Source organism: Rhinolophus ferrumequinum, chromosome X (assembly GCF_004115265.2).
Source record: "Rhinolophus ferrumequinum isolate MPI-CBG mRhiFer1 chromosome X, mRhiFer1_v1.p, whole genome shotgun sequence".
Taxonomy (NCBI): domain Eukaryota; kingdom Metazoa; phylum Chordata; class Mammalia; order Chiroptera; family Rhinolophidae; genus Rhinolophus; species Rhinolophus ferrumequinum.
Window position 1 is genome coordinate 113,909,974 of NC_046284.1, and position 12,594 is coordinate 113,922,567.

Here is a 12,594-nt window from a genome sequence, read left to right on the forward strand (position 1 = left end):
ACTCTATTAATTGTGGTATTTGAAGGCAGCCAGGACAAACGTTACACATTTAGAAAGCCTCCTTTTAAAAAACACAACAATTCTTAAGTGCTGGCTTTTATGGGATTAACTTCAATTAGTGAAAAAATTAACACAGGAGACCACTTAATTACCCCTAGGAGGCTGAACAAAGATATTTTTCTGTAAACCAATGGCAAAGTGTTAGAAATGAATTACGTCAAAGCAAACATTTATTACTAGCCTACTGTTAATAGCCTCTCCTGGTCATGAATGAAATTATGAAGATAGCTGGGTTTCTCCAGTCTGTTAAAATCACTTTTGCCTTCAAGGCCATGGTCTAGCCAGTCTCAGAAGTAGAGATAATAGTGGTAAATAAGAGAGGCCCAACAGCCAGGGGTTCTCTGGAGTGAGGCAGAGCTGAGAGGGCCAAATAGAAAGGTCAGGAGCAGAGAGAGCTCAGAGCTGGAACTGCAGGGACCCCAGGGGCTTCTGGGACGGCTGGTTGGGGTCCTGGAGAAGGCAGCTGAGCATTCATTCACTCTGGGCTTCCTTCCCCGTTGCAAGACAGACTAGAGGCAGAGGGACCACAGCAGCCTTAGGGAATCTCATTCCTGACCCAGCCTTGCCAGCAGTGCTGCTACCATTCTGACTTTGGAAATAATGAACTCCGAAGAACTGAAATTTCTAGTCTGGACACCTTGCAACTCTTCAGAGCAGGGCTTCTTAACCATTTTTGTGCTGTGTCTCCCTTTGGCAGTCTGCATGGACCTCTTCTCAGAATAATGTTTTTAAATGCATAAAATTAAACACTTAAAATACATAGGATTATAAAGAAATATATTGAAATACAGCTATCAAAATATTAAAAAAACAAGTTTGTAGTAGTAACACATGTGTTTATTAACACAATGAGTAAGATCAGCCAGTGCATCTAAATTATTGTAAATTGTCATTGAAATACCTGCAACAACCGTAATATGATTTAAAAACTTCCTATTTCTACAGGTGATAAAGTCACAGGTACTGCTACCGTGTTTCCCTGAAAATAAGACCTAGCCAGACAATCAGCTCTAAGGTGGCTTTTGGAGCAAAAATTAATTATATTATATTATATTATACCCAGTCTTATAGTAAAATAAGACCCAGTCTTATGTTCATTTTTGCTCCAAAAGACGCATTAGAGCTGATTGTCCGGCTAGGGCTTATTTTCGGGGAAACACGGTAGTACTGCTGTGGTTTGTTGCCTGCATGCATAATAGAAGGAAATGCTTGATTTCAGCTCGGGGTTAGTATAAATAAAGATGTACTTTTCCCACACCTCAGTTCACAGACCCCTGGACTGGACCCTGCTTTAGAGTAGCCCGTGCAGGAGTGAGCAAGCAGGGCATTCACGTCTGCTTTTCCACTTTTTTCCCCTGCCTCTTACTAGTTGAGAGGAAAAACAAACTGCCTAAAGACTAAACTTGAAAAGGATACCTAAGAAGATATATATTTGCCAGTTGTCCTTGGCATACGAAAATGAATTATGCATGAAAATATTTTTTGAGAAGATAAAGAAATTGGAAATGAGTGGTTGAGCAAAGACATGTATGTATTCCGGCCGCAAAAACCTAAACAGAATAATTTTCTGCTTCAGAAAATTCAGAAAGGCAAGCGTGGTGGAGACCCTAAGGTGCCCCTCACCCCAAATAATTCTCACTTCCTGGTGTGTGTGCTCTCGTATAATCCTCTCCCCTTGGATGCAGACAGAACCTGTGACTTGCATCTAACCAACAGAATATGGCAAACATGATGGGACGTTAGTCATCTAAGCTGACTGGAGAGAAACTCCTGCTGTCCTTTAAGGAGCCAACAGCCACGTTGGGAACTGCCTGTGGAGAGGACCGTGTGGCAGGGACCTGTGGGAGGCCTCTAGAAGCTGGCAGCTTTAGTCCTAAAATCATAAGGAACTGAATTCTACTGACAACCACGGGAGCTTGCAAGAGGTCCCCAAGCTCCAGAAAGGAACGCTGCCTGCCAACACCTTGATTTCACCCTTAAAAAACTCTGAGCTAAAGACCCATTTAAGCTGTGTGAGGGCTCTTGACCCATAGAAACAATGAGATATCAGATATGTGTTATTTGAAGCTGCAATTTAAATCTGTGGAAACTCATTATAGACCAACGGGTAACCAGTGCAGTAACCACTAGCAGGAGTGACCAACCATCCCAGTTTACCTGGGACTGTCCTGGTTTGGAAACGGTAAGTCCCATGCATGCCCCCTCGGTACTGAACAACCCAGGTTAGTGGGTTGCTGCTGTGATCTGAATGTGCTTGTCCCTCCAAAACTCATGTTGAAAACCTACCCCACAACATGATGGCATTAGAAGGTGGAGGCTTTAGAAAGTGCTTGGCCGTAAGGGTAGAGCCCTCATGAATGGGATTAGTGCCTTTATAAGAGGCAAGAGAGCTCCTTAGCCCTTTCCACCATGTGAGGACAGCGTGAGAAGACACCAGCTAAGAACCAGGAGAGGGGCCCTCACCAGACCCTATATCTGCCAGTGCCTTGGTTTTGGACTTCCAGCTTCCAGAACTGTGAGCAATAAGTGTCTGTTGTCTACAAGCCAACCAGGCTGTGGTATTTTGTGAGAGCACCCCGGACAGACTAAGACAGTTGCCCACCAACAGACATGTACTGAAGAACAGAAGGATATAAATACAAAATACTAGACACTTACCATTAGAAAACAAATAGAAAGTTTCAAAAAACCTGGAAAGGAACCAAACCCTCTTTAAAAAGTTACCAATAATTAGGAAAACAACTCAAGATTTCCTCAAAATCAATTTTCTATACCCTTAAAGTAGGGCAGTCCCTAGTTATGAGTGTGAAACTAGGACGATGTTCAAATCCATCTTGTATTTCTAGTCTTCACTTTGTTCCTTTTTCAATCTCCTTATTGGTTTCCCCGAATTATTCCAAACCAGTTCTCAAACATTACTATCTTAAAGACTACCAGTGGCTTGGCTGCATGAAACCATCACTCAGACTTGCCATTTGACCACAGTCATGGTATCTTTTCTGCCCATATTAAACCCCTGCATGCTCCCATCTCCTCTGTCCACCCCCAGATATCTTCCTTAAAGACAAAAAACTGTGAATCATATGATGTCTGAGACTTGCTTCAGGATAACAGAAGAGGAAGGGAACAAAAGGAGGAATGCAGATGTAATGGAATCAGCCATGTATTGAAGGCTGTTGAGCCTGGGTGACAAGTGCAGAGGAGTTTAATGTACTTTTCTATCTACTTGTTTGCGATTTTCCATTTGAAAAGATTAGGAAAAAATAAACTGATGAAAGCCTAATCAATTAGCTCAAAAGTACTCTAACATGCTCAAGAATATCAGTGTGCATTTTGCTATCTATAAAGGCATTTTTAATATTCGTACATGTTTAGAACAGTCCCCCAGTCACATGACAGTCTATAAAAAGAAAAATGCCACCTACTTTCCTTAGGCCTAAAGGTTTCTACAGCACCATAATGATGTAAGTAATGAAGAGTAAGTAAAGAATAAGTAAGTAATGAAGTATTTTTTTAAAGGAAACATAAATGAACTAGAGCTATATGTGTCAACAAGGATGAATCTCAAAAATATAACAATGAGAGGAAAAACAAGTTGCAGAAAGTTACAAAGAGGATGACACTCCTCATTTTAAGTTGAAAAGCCATATAAAACAATAGATTGTTTTAGTGGCATACACACACATATATACACACTATATACAGAGGGTGCCAAAAAAATGTATACACATTTTAAGAAAAGAAAACTATTAAAATTGTAATACTCAACATATACCAATAACAAAAGATGAATACAGGTCACGCTTGACTTCTGCAATTACAAGAGGTGCTCAAAGCGGTTACCATCAGCGTCCAGACACTTCTGATTACAGCGAACTACTGCTTGAGCAACGCTGACAAAAGTGTCCACTTGTAATACATTTTTTGGGCACCTCCAGTATATACAAACATATGTATATATACATACACACAATATATACACATACATATAATAAAGTATTAAAATTATTTTCAAATTATGCACACCAAATTCAGGATAGCGGTAACCTCCGGGGTAGGAAGAGAGGAAAACAGGACCAAAAAAGGGGTCACAGGAAATTTTCTCACTAACTGGGCTGTTCTTATGCTGAGTGTTGGGTGCACAGTTATTTGCTGTATAATGCTCTAGCTTGCACACCTGAATTTTTTTTTTTATGAAAAAGTCAACAAGTAACAATTATGCAAATGTCCTCCTTTTAACCAATGAGTTAAACCACTTTGGAGCTTACTACATCTGCTGGCATTCATTATCTTTTACAAAAAAAAAAAAAGGAATAAACACTTTCTATCTCAAACAGCATATATTCCTAGTTACTGTTTCAGTATGCTGGCCTTTCTCTTCCTAAAGTACATGCTACAAGGGGATATGATATAAATATGCAAAAATAGAACATTGTTTCATCTGCGTTTTTTAAAAATAGTCCTGGCTAATAACCAACAACAGGAAAAAGTTCACAAGAATTTTGTCTTTTGCCTATAGTTTTCTTTAACGTCCAAACAGTTGCTTCAAAGAATTGCAAGAAAACCTTTAAATATGACTTCCATCCAAAGGAGAGGCCATGTGCAGGAATTTTTAAAATATCCCCTACTTCTCATTGCTTTGTTTTACTTCTTTATCTCAATCTAAGCTGCTTAAACAATCAGACATCATTTATTGGCTTTTCTCCCATTCAGAGATTTCCCCTGATAATACAGAATCAACAGTGTTTTATAACTATTCCCCTTAATGTCTAAGTTAACTAACAAGTCAGACATAGAAAGACAAATATCGTATGATCTCACTTACATGTGGAATCTAAAAACCAATCAACCAACCCCCACTCCCACCCCCAATGCATAGATACACAGAACAAACTGGTGGTTGCCAGAGGTGGGGAGGTGGGAACGGATAAAGGTGCTCAAAAGGTACAAACTTCCAGTTATAAAATAAATAAGTCATAGGGTTGTAATGTACAGCATGGTGCCTATAGTTAATAACACTATATTGTATATTTGAAAGTTGCTAAGAGGGTAAATTGTAATAATCTCATCACAAGAAAAAAAGTTTGTAACTGTGGTGATGAATGTTAACTAAATTTATTGTGGTCATCATTTTGCAATAAATATACAAATATCGAATCATTATGTTGTATACCTGAAACTAATGTCATATGCCAATTATATCTCAATGAAAAATAAAGACACTATTTCAAAACAAAGAGTTAACTATCATAAAAATGAAAATAATTATAATGACTACTTGAAATATTCAAAGCATTCCCAAAGACTAAGACACCATTCTAAGATCAATATTATAAATGAGACTACAGTTTGTTAATTCATTATGTCAAGCACAAAACTTGCCAGCTTAAGGTAGACATTTTATTTCTAGATGTTTTATTTTAAATATTCTCTTACTCAAACTCTGAAGAATAAACACATCTGCCCTGAAATGTAAGCTCTATGAGGACAGGAATTTGTGTTTGATTCATTGCTATAACCTCAGCAGCTAGAACCGTGTCTGATGAGCAATAGAAACTCAAATGCCTCAGATACACATCAAACCCAAACCTGATTCCCACCATACCCTATGCCTGCTAGTAAAATGCTAGCCTTTGAATACCAATGAAATACTTCACAACCTGGGAAACCCATCACTCTAACATTTGTAGTCCTTTGTCTTGAAGTATTTAACAAAAACTATTTACCTGTTTCTCAGATACTGATATTTTCTTTTTCTAATTTAAATGTTTCATTCTACCACTTTTCTACCTATTACTAGAATCCTTTTAAAAATAAATCAGCACATGAAGATATTCTATAAAGAGTCCCAAAGGCCTTTTAAAATAGGCTATTATGATGCATTAAAATATAATTCAAGATGGCAAATAAGCACATGAGAAGATGCTCAACATCATATATCATTAGGGAACTGCAAAATAAAAGAACAATGAGATACCACTACGTACCTGTTAAAACAGCAAAAATCTAGAACAGTGACAATACCAAATGCTGATAAGGACGTGGAGCAACAGGAACTCTCATCCACTGCTGGTGGGGATGCAAAATAGTACAGCCACTTTGGAAGATGGTTTGGCAGATTCTTACAAAAGTAAACATACTCCTACCAAATGATCCAACAATCATGACCCTTGGTATTGACCCAAAGGAGCTGATAACTTAAGTGCACACAGATGTTTATAGGAACTTTACCCATAATTGCCAAAACTTGAAAGCAACCAAGGTGTCTTCCAGTTGGTGAATGGATAAATAAACTGTAGTACACCCAAACAACGGAATATTATTCAGCACTAAAAAGAAATGAACTATCAAGCTATGAAAAGATATGGAAGAATCTTAGATGCATATTACTAAATGAAAGAAGCCAATCTGAAAAGGCTACATACTGTGTGGTTCCAACTATACGACATTCTGAAAAAGGCAAAACTATGGAGACAGTGAAAAAAATCAGTGGCCAGCCAGGGGTTGGGGGTAAGGGGGAGGGAAGAATAGGTACAGTACAGAGGATTTTTAGGGCAGTGAAAATACTCTATATGATACTATAAAGATGGATACATGTCATTAGACATTTGCCCAAACCCATAGAACGTACACCACCAAGAGTGATCCCTAATGTAAACTGTGGACTCTGGGTGATTATGACGTGTCAATGTAGGTTCATCAACTGTAACAAATGTCCCACTCTGGTGGGGATGTTGATCATGAGGGAGGCTGTGTGTGTGGGGGGGACAGGAATATATGTGAACTCTGCACCTTCCCTTCAATTTTGCTGTGAACTTGAAACTGCTCTGAAAAACTAAAGTCTATTAAAATATATTTTAATAAATTATATACATATATATACATATACATTTCAATTGAAAAAATCCCTAAGATGATTCACTTCCATAACGAAGTAACAGTTGTAGTGTTTTATTTTTACTCCAACGAGGAGACAAAATTAAGTATTTTTATGGAACATTTACTCCAGGTAAGAGTTGCACCCTTCCTGGAACATTATGGTAATCTTAACTGCATGCTTACCAAGAAGAAAAATCTGGCTGTCACCATAGAAACTACAAAGGCTGGTTGGTGCCACCATGATTTGAGCAGTTATACCTGTTGGGCCACTTAATTCTGAACTTATTCAGAATTTCAGGTTTCTGTTTAACAGGGAAAGGGGGAAAAGTCCACATTTGTTTTAAATAATGGCTAATACACTCATGGAGGAGTGCAAATCTAGGTGAATGAAGCATGTGCATGCATGCACACACACATATACACACCCAGACACACCACACCCCACCAAAGTGGTTGGTAAAAATGAAGTGGCTGCCAGCTGCTGGCTTTGTTTGAATCTCTTCTGATTACATTTCCCTGTCCAGGATGGCTTTGTTGTTAATTTTCACCTGTAAGGAGAAGATTGGATGACTGCAATGGTGTTAGGTTAATGGGGAAGAATGTATTTTGTTTTGCTGGGCTGAAAAGGGGAGTTTAAAGCTCTGAGAGATTTACTACAAGCGATTCTCTAGGGACGTCCCCTTTTGCCAGCATCAGAAGCAGTCTTTTGCAAGCAGGTTTCGACCGTACATCAAGAATAGAATCTAATTCATGCAAAGGCACTGTGATTTGGGTTCTTTTTAAATCATCTGTAAATCAAGGGAGCATGGATTGTAATACCAGGAAAGCCCCTTCCCCAACTCCTAAAGAGGAGTTACCCAACATAATTCAGATTTAATATACCTAACCTTCTCTTATCACACTCCATCTATTACTGACAACAAAACAAGCCTTAATAGTGCCCAGCTGTCACTTTCTGTGTAGCCTCAGTCACTTATTCCTCTTCCAGTTGAGAAGTAGTGACAGCATTTAATCAATTTATTATGCTTGGGAGTATTCTGAGGGCCTGGTGTAAAAACCATGGTTTCTGTTTTAATACACTGACTTTTTTTCTCTACGTGGTCCAGCTCAACTACTCAACAGCAGTGGCAGAGCTATCTACATATCAAGGACTTCTTAAGGGACAATCAGCCATGCTAAATTCTGTGAATACTAATTATATTTTCAGAAATCCTGAATTCTAAAAGGTGAACGATTACAGTGACTAAAGTTACGCTCACAGACAGGCATATGCAAGCTTCAGCAATATAAAATGCAGTCTTAAGCGATAAGGAAAAATCCCTACAAACAACGATATTGCGAGTAAACCATAAAACCTTCAGTGCGCCTTTGGAACTAGATTTTAAAATACCATTCCCCACTTTAAATATTCAATTGATGTTAACTTTCATACTGGCTATTGCTTTTAAGAAAAGTTTCATTTCACGTTTTGGGCCTGATATTAAGAATCTCATCACCATGTAGTGCTGGTAACATCAAAAGACTAAGTGCTTATCAAGTAGTCTTTCTCCAAGCTCCAAGGAAAGCACAAAACAAAACCAGCATCTGCTGTGGAACATACCCTCGTACTTTTCCAGGTTTGGAGCAGCCAAAAGAAGGTGCCTGTGACACACGTTACTTTCCAATTCTATTTTCAAATCCAAGTAATGATAATACGGGCAATACAGTTGTCCCCCATGGCAGACCTCTGGGTTCCACCTCTAGCCCTAAACAGGAAGCTTGGCTCTGCCCTGACAGACGTCCTATTGCAGCCCTGTGTCCCTGCTCTGCAACTTGTCATTAAGGCTTTCTAGGTTAATACTGATATTCAGTATTATACTGAATCGGTTTAATACTGGTATTCAGTTAGCGGGCAATATATACAGTAGATATGTACATATTACAAGTATATAGAGCGGACAACATTTAGTCCTGGGCCCCTGACCCTACAGACACACACACCACATATACTTCAAGTTCAAATCCCAGCAAGCCCCCCACCTCGGGCGCCCACCTCTTCCCACCCAACCAGGAGAGGGAAGGGCAGGAGCGAGCAAGAAGAGGTTAAACCACACACCAGCCAAAACAAACACCACTTCCAGAACAAGGCAAACTTTGGGTCTGGACGGCTGCAGAGCCCCAGAAATAGCCGGAGGAGGGGACGGAGTGCCAGTCCGTCTCAGGGAAGGAAGATGGGGAGCGCACCCAGCGCTGCTAAGCTGCAGAAGAGGCTGGTGTCCCCCGGGGGACTAGGGCGTCGCCGCCATTCCCGGCTGCGAACCCCCTCTCTGCGACCTGATCAAGGCCTCTGGGTCCCTGTGGGCAGCCTTATCGCCCGACCCCGCCCCTTGTCCCCACAGAAATGATCCTCACAGACCCGTAGGGGCAGGGGGTGCGAGGACCTACCTGGTGCAGCGTTTCGGCGGACAGCTGCGACGCCCGAAACAGGTCGGCCACGGGGCCCGCCGCTGCGGTGGCTGTCCCGGGGGGGACCCTGGCGGCCTCAGGGGGCCCGGACCCGGCGCCCCCGCCCGCAGCGCCGATGCACCGCGCGAAGATCTCGGAGTAGCACTGCTGCTCGCCCTCGCTCAGCAGCAGCGGCGGCCCGGAGCCGCAACCCCCGCCTGCCGCCGCCTCCATAGGGCCTAAAAGGGGGCCCGAGGGAGCACCGTCCCCGATGGGGCGCTGCCGCCTTCACCACAGCCTCCGCTGCCTCAGCCTCGGCCTTGGTCGCCGCCACCGCCCCCACGCCCCGCAGCTGCGGCGCGGCCGCTTCCTCCCGGCGCCTACCGGCCCCGCCCCCGGACTTGAATGTTGTGCCTCCACTGCGCGGCACATGGAGACAGGCGCGGCGCCGACCAATCTAAGCCTGGGATGACACCCCGGCCCCGCCCCCGCCCCCCGCCGCTCGCCCCGCCCTCCCCACGCCCCGCCCGCGCACCGCCAGGTAACTAACTCCGCACGCCTCCAGCCTGGCGCGGGTTCACCTGCTCCACCCGCGCCACCCGGCTGGAGAAGGCGGGGCCAGCGCCGCTCCGCGCCCACCCTGCACGTGAGGGGCGTCTTTGACTCTCCGCCCAGGCAGGGAGGTGGAAGCACCTGGAGAATGGCGCTTTTCTGGGGGCGGGGAAGGCAGTGGTGTTTTTTTTCCTAGGATGCTGGAGCAGGTGTCCTGCTCACCGCACGCCATGCCCTTCCCAGAAAAGGGACGAGGCATGGGAAATTAGGCTTTCCTTTTTCCATAGCAGTACTGCTTAGGTCCTGAAAAGCTGGAAAATAGAGATCTTCATACGAATGGAGTCCCAGGAACTCCCCATAATGTTCAGGGTGGCGGCGAGGTTAGGCCGCTTTCTAAGGGATGGCTCAAACCTGGAGTTGAGCCTTAAAAAGGAATAACATCTATTAGTGTTAAATACTAGGGTAATAGGAATAAAAAAGACCCTGGGAAGAACTGCACATGTATATGCATTAAGCCTCGCTGGGAAACAAATCAGTCCAAGGTTAACCACTAATAAAAAATACGTTTTAGAATTTGGTTTAATAAAGAGATATATAAAACTTTCATCCCAAATAGTTTTAATTAAAAACAAGACAAACAACATCTCAAGAAATAGCACATGATGGTAAATATACTTTGGTATTTTGGTCAACTACAGTAAGGACCAAGGACAGGAAAAGAAAAAAAATCAGTAGATGGTTAAGGGGGTGGGAGAGACATATAAGAAAAAAAAAAGAAAAATTATGTCAATTCATAAACAATAGCCAGAGTAATATTTCCTTTTTGGAATATGAAGAAATGAAAGAGAAGAGGATCCACTCCAAAAGCAGGAAGTTCTTATCTCTTCACTAAGATTTCCTTACACAAGATTATGAAAGCAGTAGGCTTGGGGACAAGAGTACAGAAAGGATAGGTAAGTTAGGAGCAGCAAAGGCTAACTTAGCTGGGGAACTTCCATTTCAAAATCTCACCACCATTGTATCTTCCACAACTGTAATACCTTCTCAGAAGAACTGGAAGCCAAGAGATCATGTTTATTCTCTTCCTACTTTCCAAGTTCTGTATAGGCTTCCCTGAGAATGTCCCATCATTCTAACAGAAGTTAGAAAGGGAGCCATTATTCATGATAAATGCCAAACCCTAGTTTCCCCTGTGACTCCTGCGAAAAGAAACGTGAGGTGTAATAATCCTTAACATTCATAAGTTCAAAGCCACATTACCTCGTTTAAGCCCCACAGTAACTCTCTGAGGTAGGTTGGGAAAACATTTTTATCTTGATTTTGCAGATGAGAAGATGGATGCAGAGACCGTGGGATTTGCCCAACTGAATATTAGATTCAGAGCTGATCTTCATTACTCAACTCAGTTTAATAAATTTGACAGATATTTCTTAAGCACCAGATACTGCAGAGATGGGTAAAAACTCTCACATCTGTACCTATCAATCCATCAATCAACACTTACTGGTAAACAGGGAATATTAACTATGTCCCTCCAGGAGCACTGTGAGGGATTTTTTTAAAAAATACAAGATGTGTTGCTTTCAGGGAGTTTGCAGCCTCACTGAAAAAGACAAAACTAACAGAACAAATAAAAACAAACAATAAAAGACAATATATAATTAAGTGCTAAATTGTGTACCTCGAGCTAAGTGTTGTGGGAGTTTAGAGAACAGAGAAAATCCATGAGCCAGAGTTCAACCAAAAAGGCTTGATGAAGGGGGCCTGAGATGGATGGTGACAAATGGGTGGGGCTGGGGAGATGAAAGGACAGGACTGAGAAGGAGGATCAAGGGAGAGGGAGGAGCCAGAGACACTTGGTGCCAAGGAACAGATGAGTGAGGGACAGTAAGCGGTAAGCGGGTAGGGGCGGGAGGGAGGGGCAGCCTCTGATGGGTTCTGGGATGCCAGAAGGCAAGCTCAAAGAACCACAGGTGCGGTCACAGTGACCGAACAGCAGTAACATTTAAACGCAGGACACAGGAAGGGAAAATAGCATTTTAAAAATGTTTTTATATCTAAGGAATGCCAAGTACTGTTCTTTACTTCTACAAGCTTTTTGAATAGAAGAAATAGTTACCAAACACATATGAGAATGTAGAAACTCTAAACACTCATATCCTTAAGGCTGACAGTAAACAACATTTTAGAAGAGAATTTCTTTATACTCCTGCAGTTCTAAACTTACACACTTGTTTGGGCTCCATCATGGCCAGAAAAGCTAGAATGATAATATATTCAGAAATAGCTAAGAGATGGTTTTTAAGTTGTGCTTTTTTTCCCTTTAAGTCCAGCTTCAGTGCCTCGAATGAAGATGACAACAAACTCAGAAGACGGCACCGGTTACCTATAGGGAAGAGTTTTCTAAAGCACGGGTTGGAAAACTAGATCCAGTTGCCTGGTTTTGTATGGCTCAAAAGCTAAGAATGGGTTTCACAATTTTTTAATGGTTGAAAAAAAAATAGTACTTTCTATGCATTGAATAATATTTCAGGACATGTGAAAATTATTTAAAATTTACATTTCAGTGTCCATAAGCAAAGTTTTATTGCAACACAGCCACGCCTATTCATTTATGAGTTGACTATGGCTGTTTTCACACTACAGTGGCAAAGTTGAGTCATTACTTGAAACATTTAC

General features: G+C 41.8%; 1 protein-coding gene across 5 annotated transcripts in view; it reads right to left on the reverse strand.

Moving 5' to 3' along the window:
- The window catches only part of REPS2 (RALBP1 associated Eps domain containing 2), a 207,795-nt gene extending 198,026 nt beyond the window's left edge, over positions 1–9,769 (reverse strand). For 3 of the 5 annotated variants that reach the window (XM_033109693.1, XM_033109675.1, XM_033109684.1), the window contains exon 1: positions 9,364–9,769. In XM_033109693.1, coding sequence (XP_032965584.1) covers positions 9,364–9,597 — 234 coding nt within the window. In that variant the 5' untranslated portion in view covers positions 9,598–9,769. The remainder of the gene's footprint in view (positions 1–9,363) is intronic. The other 2 variants (XM_033109665.1, XM_033109656.1) reach the window with 1 other exon arrangement.
- Positions 9,770–12,594: the final 2,825 nt, after the last annotated feature.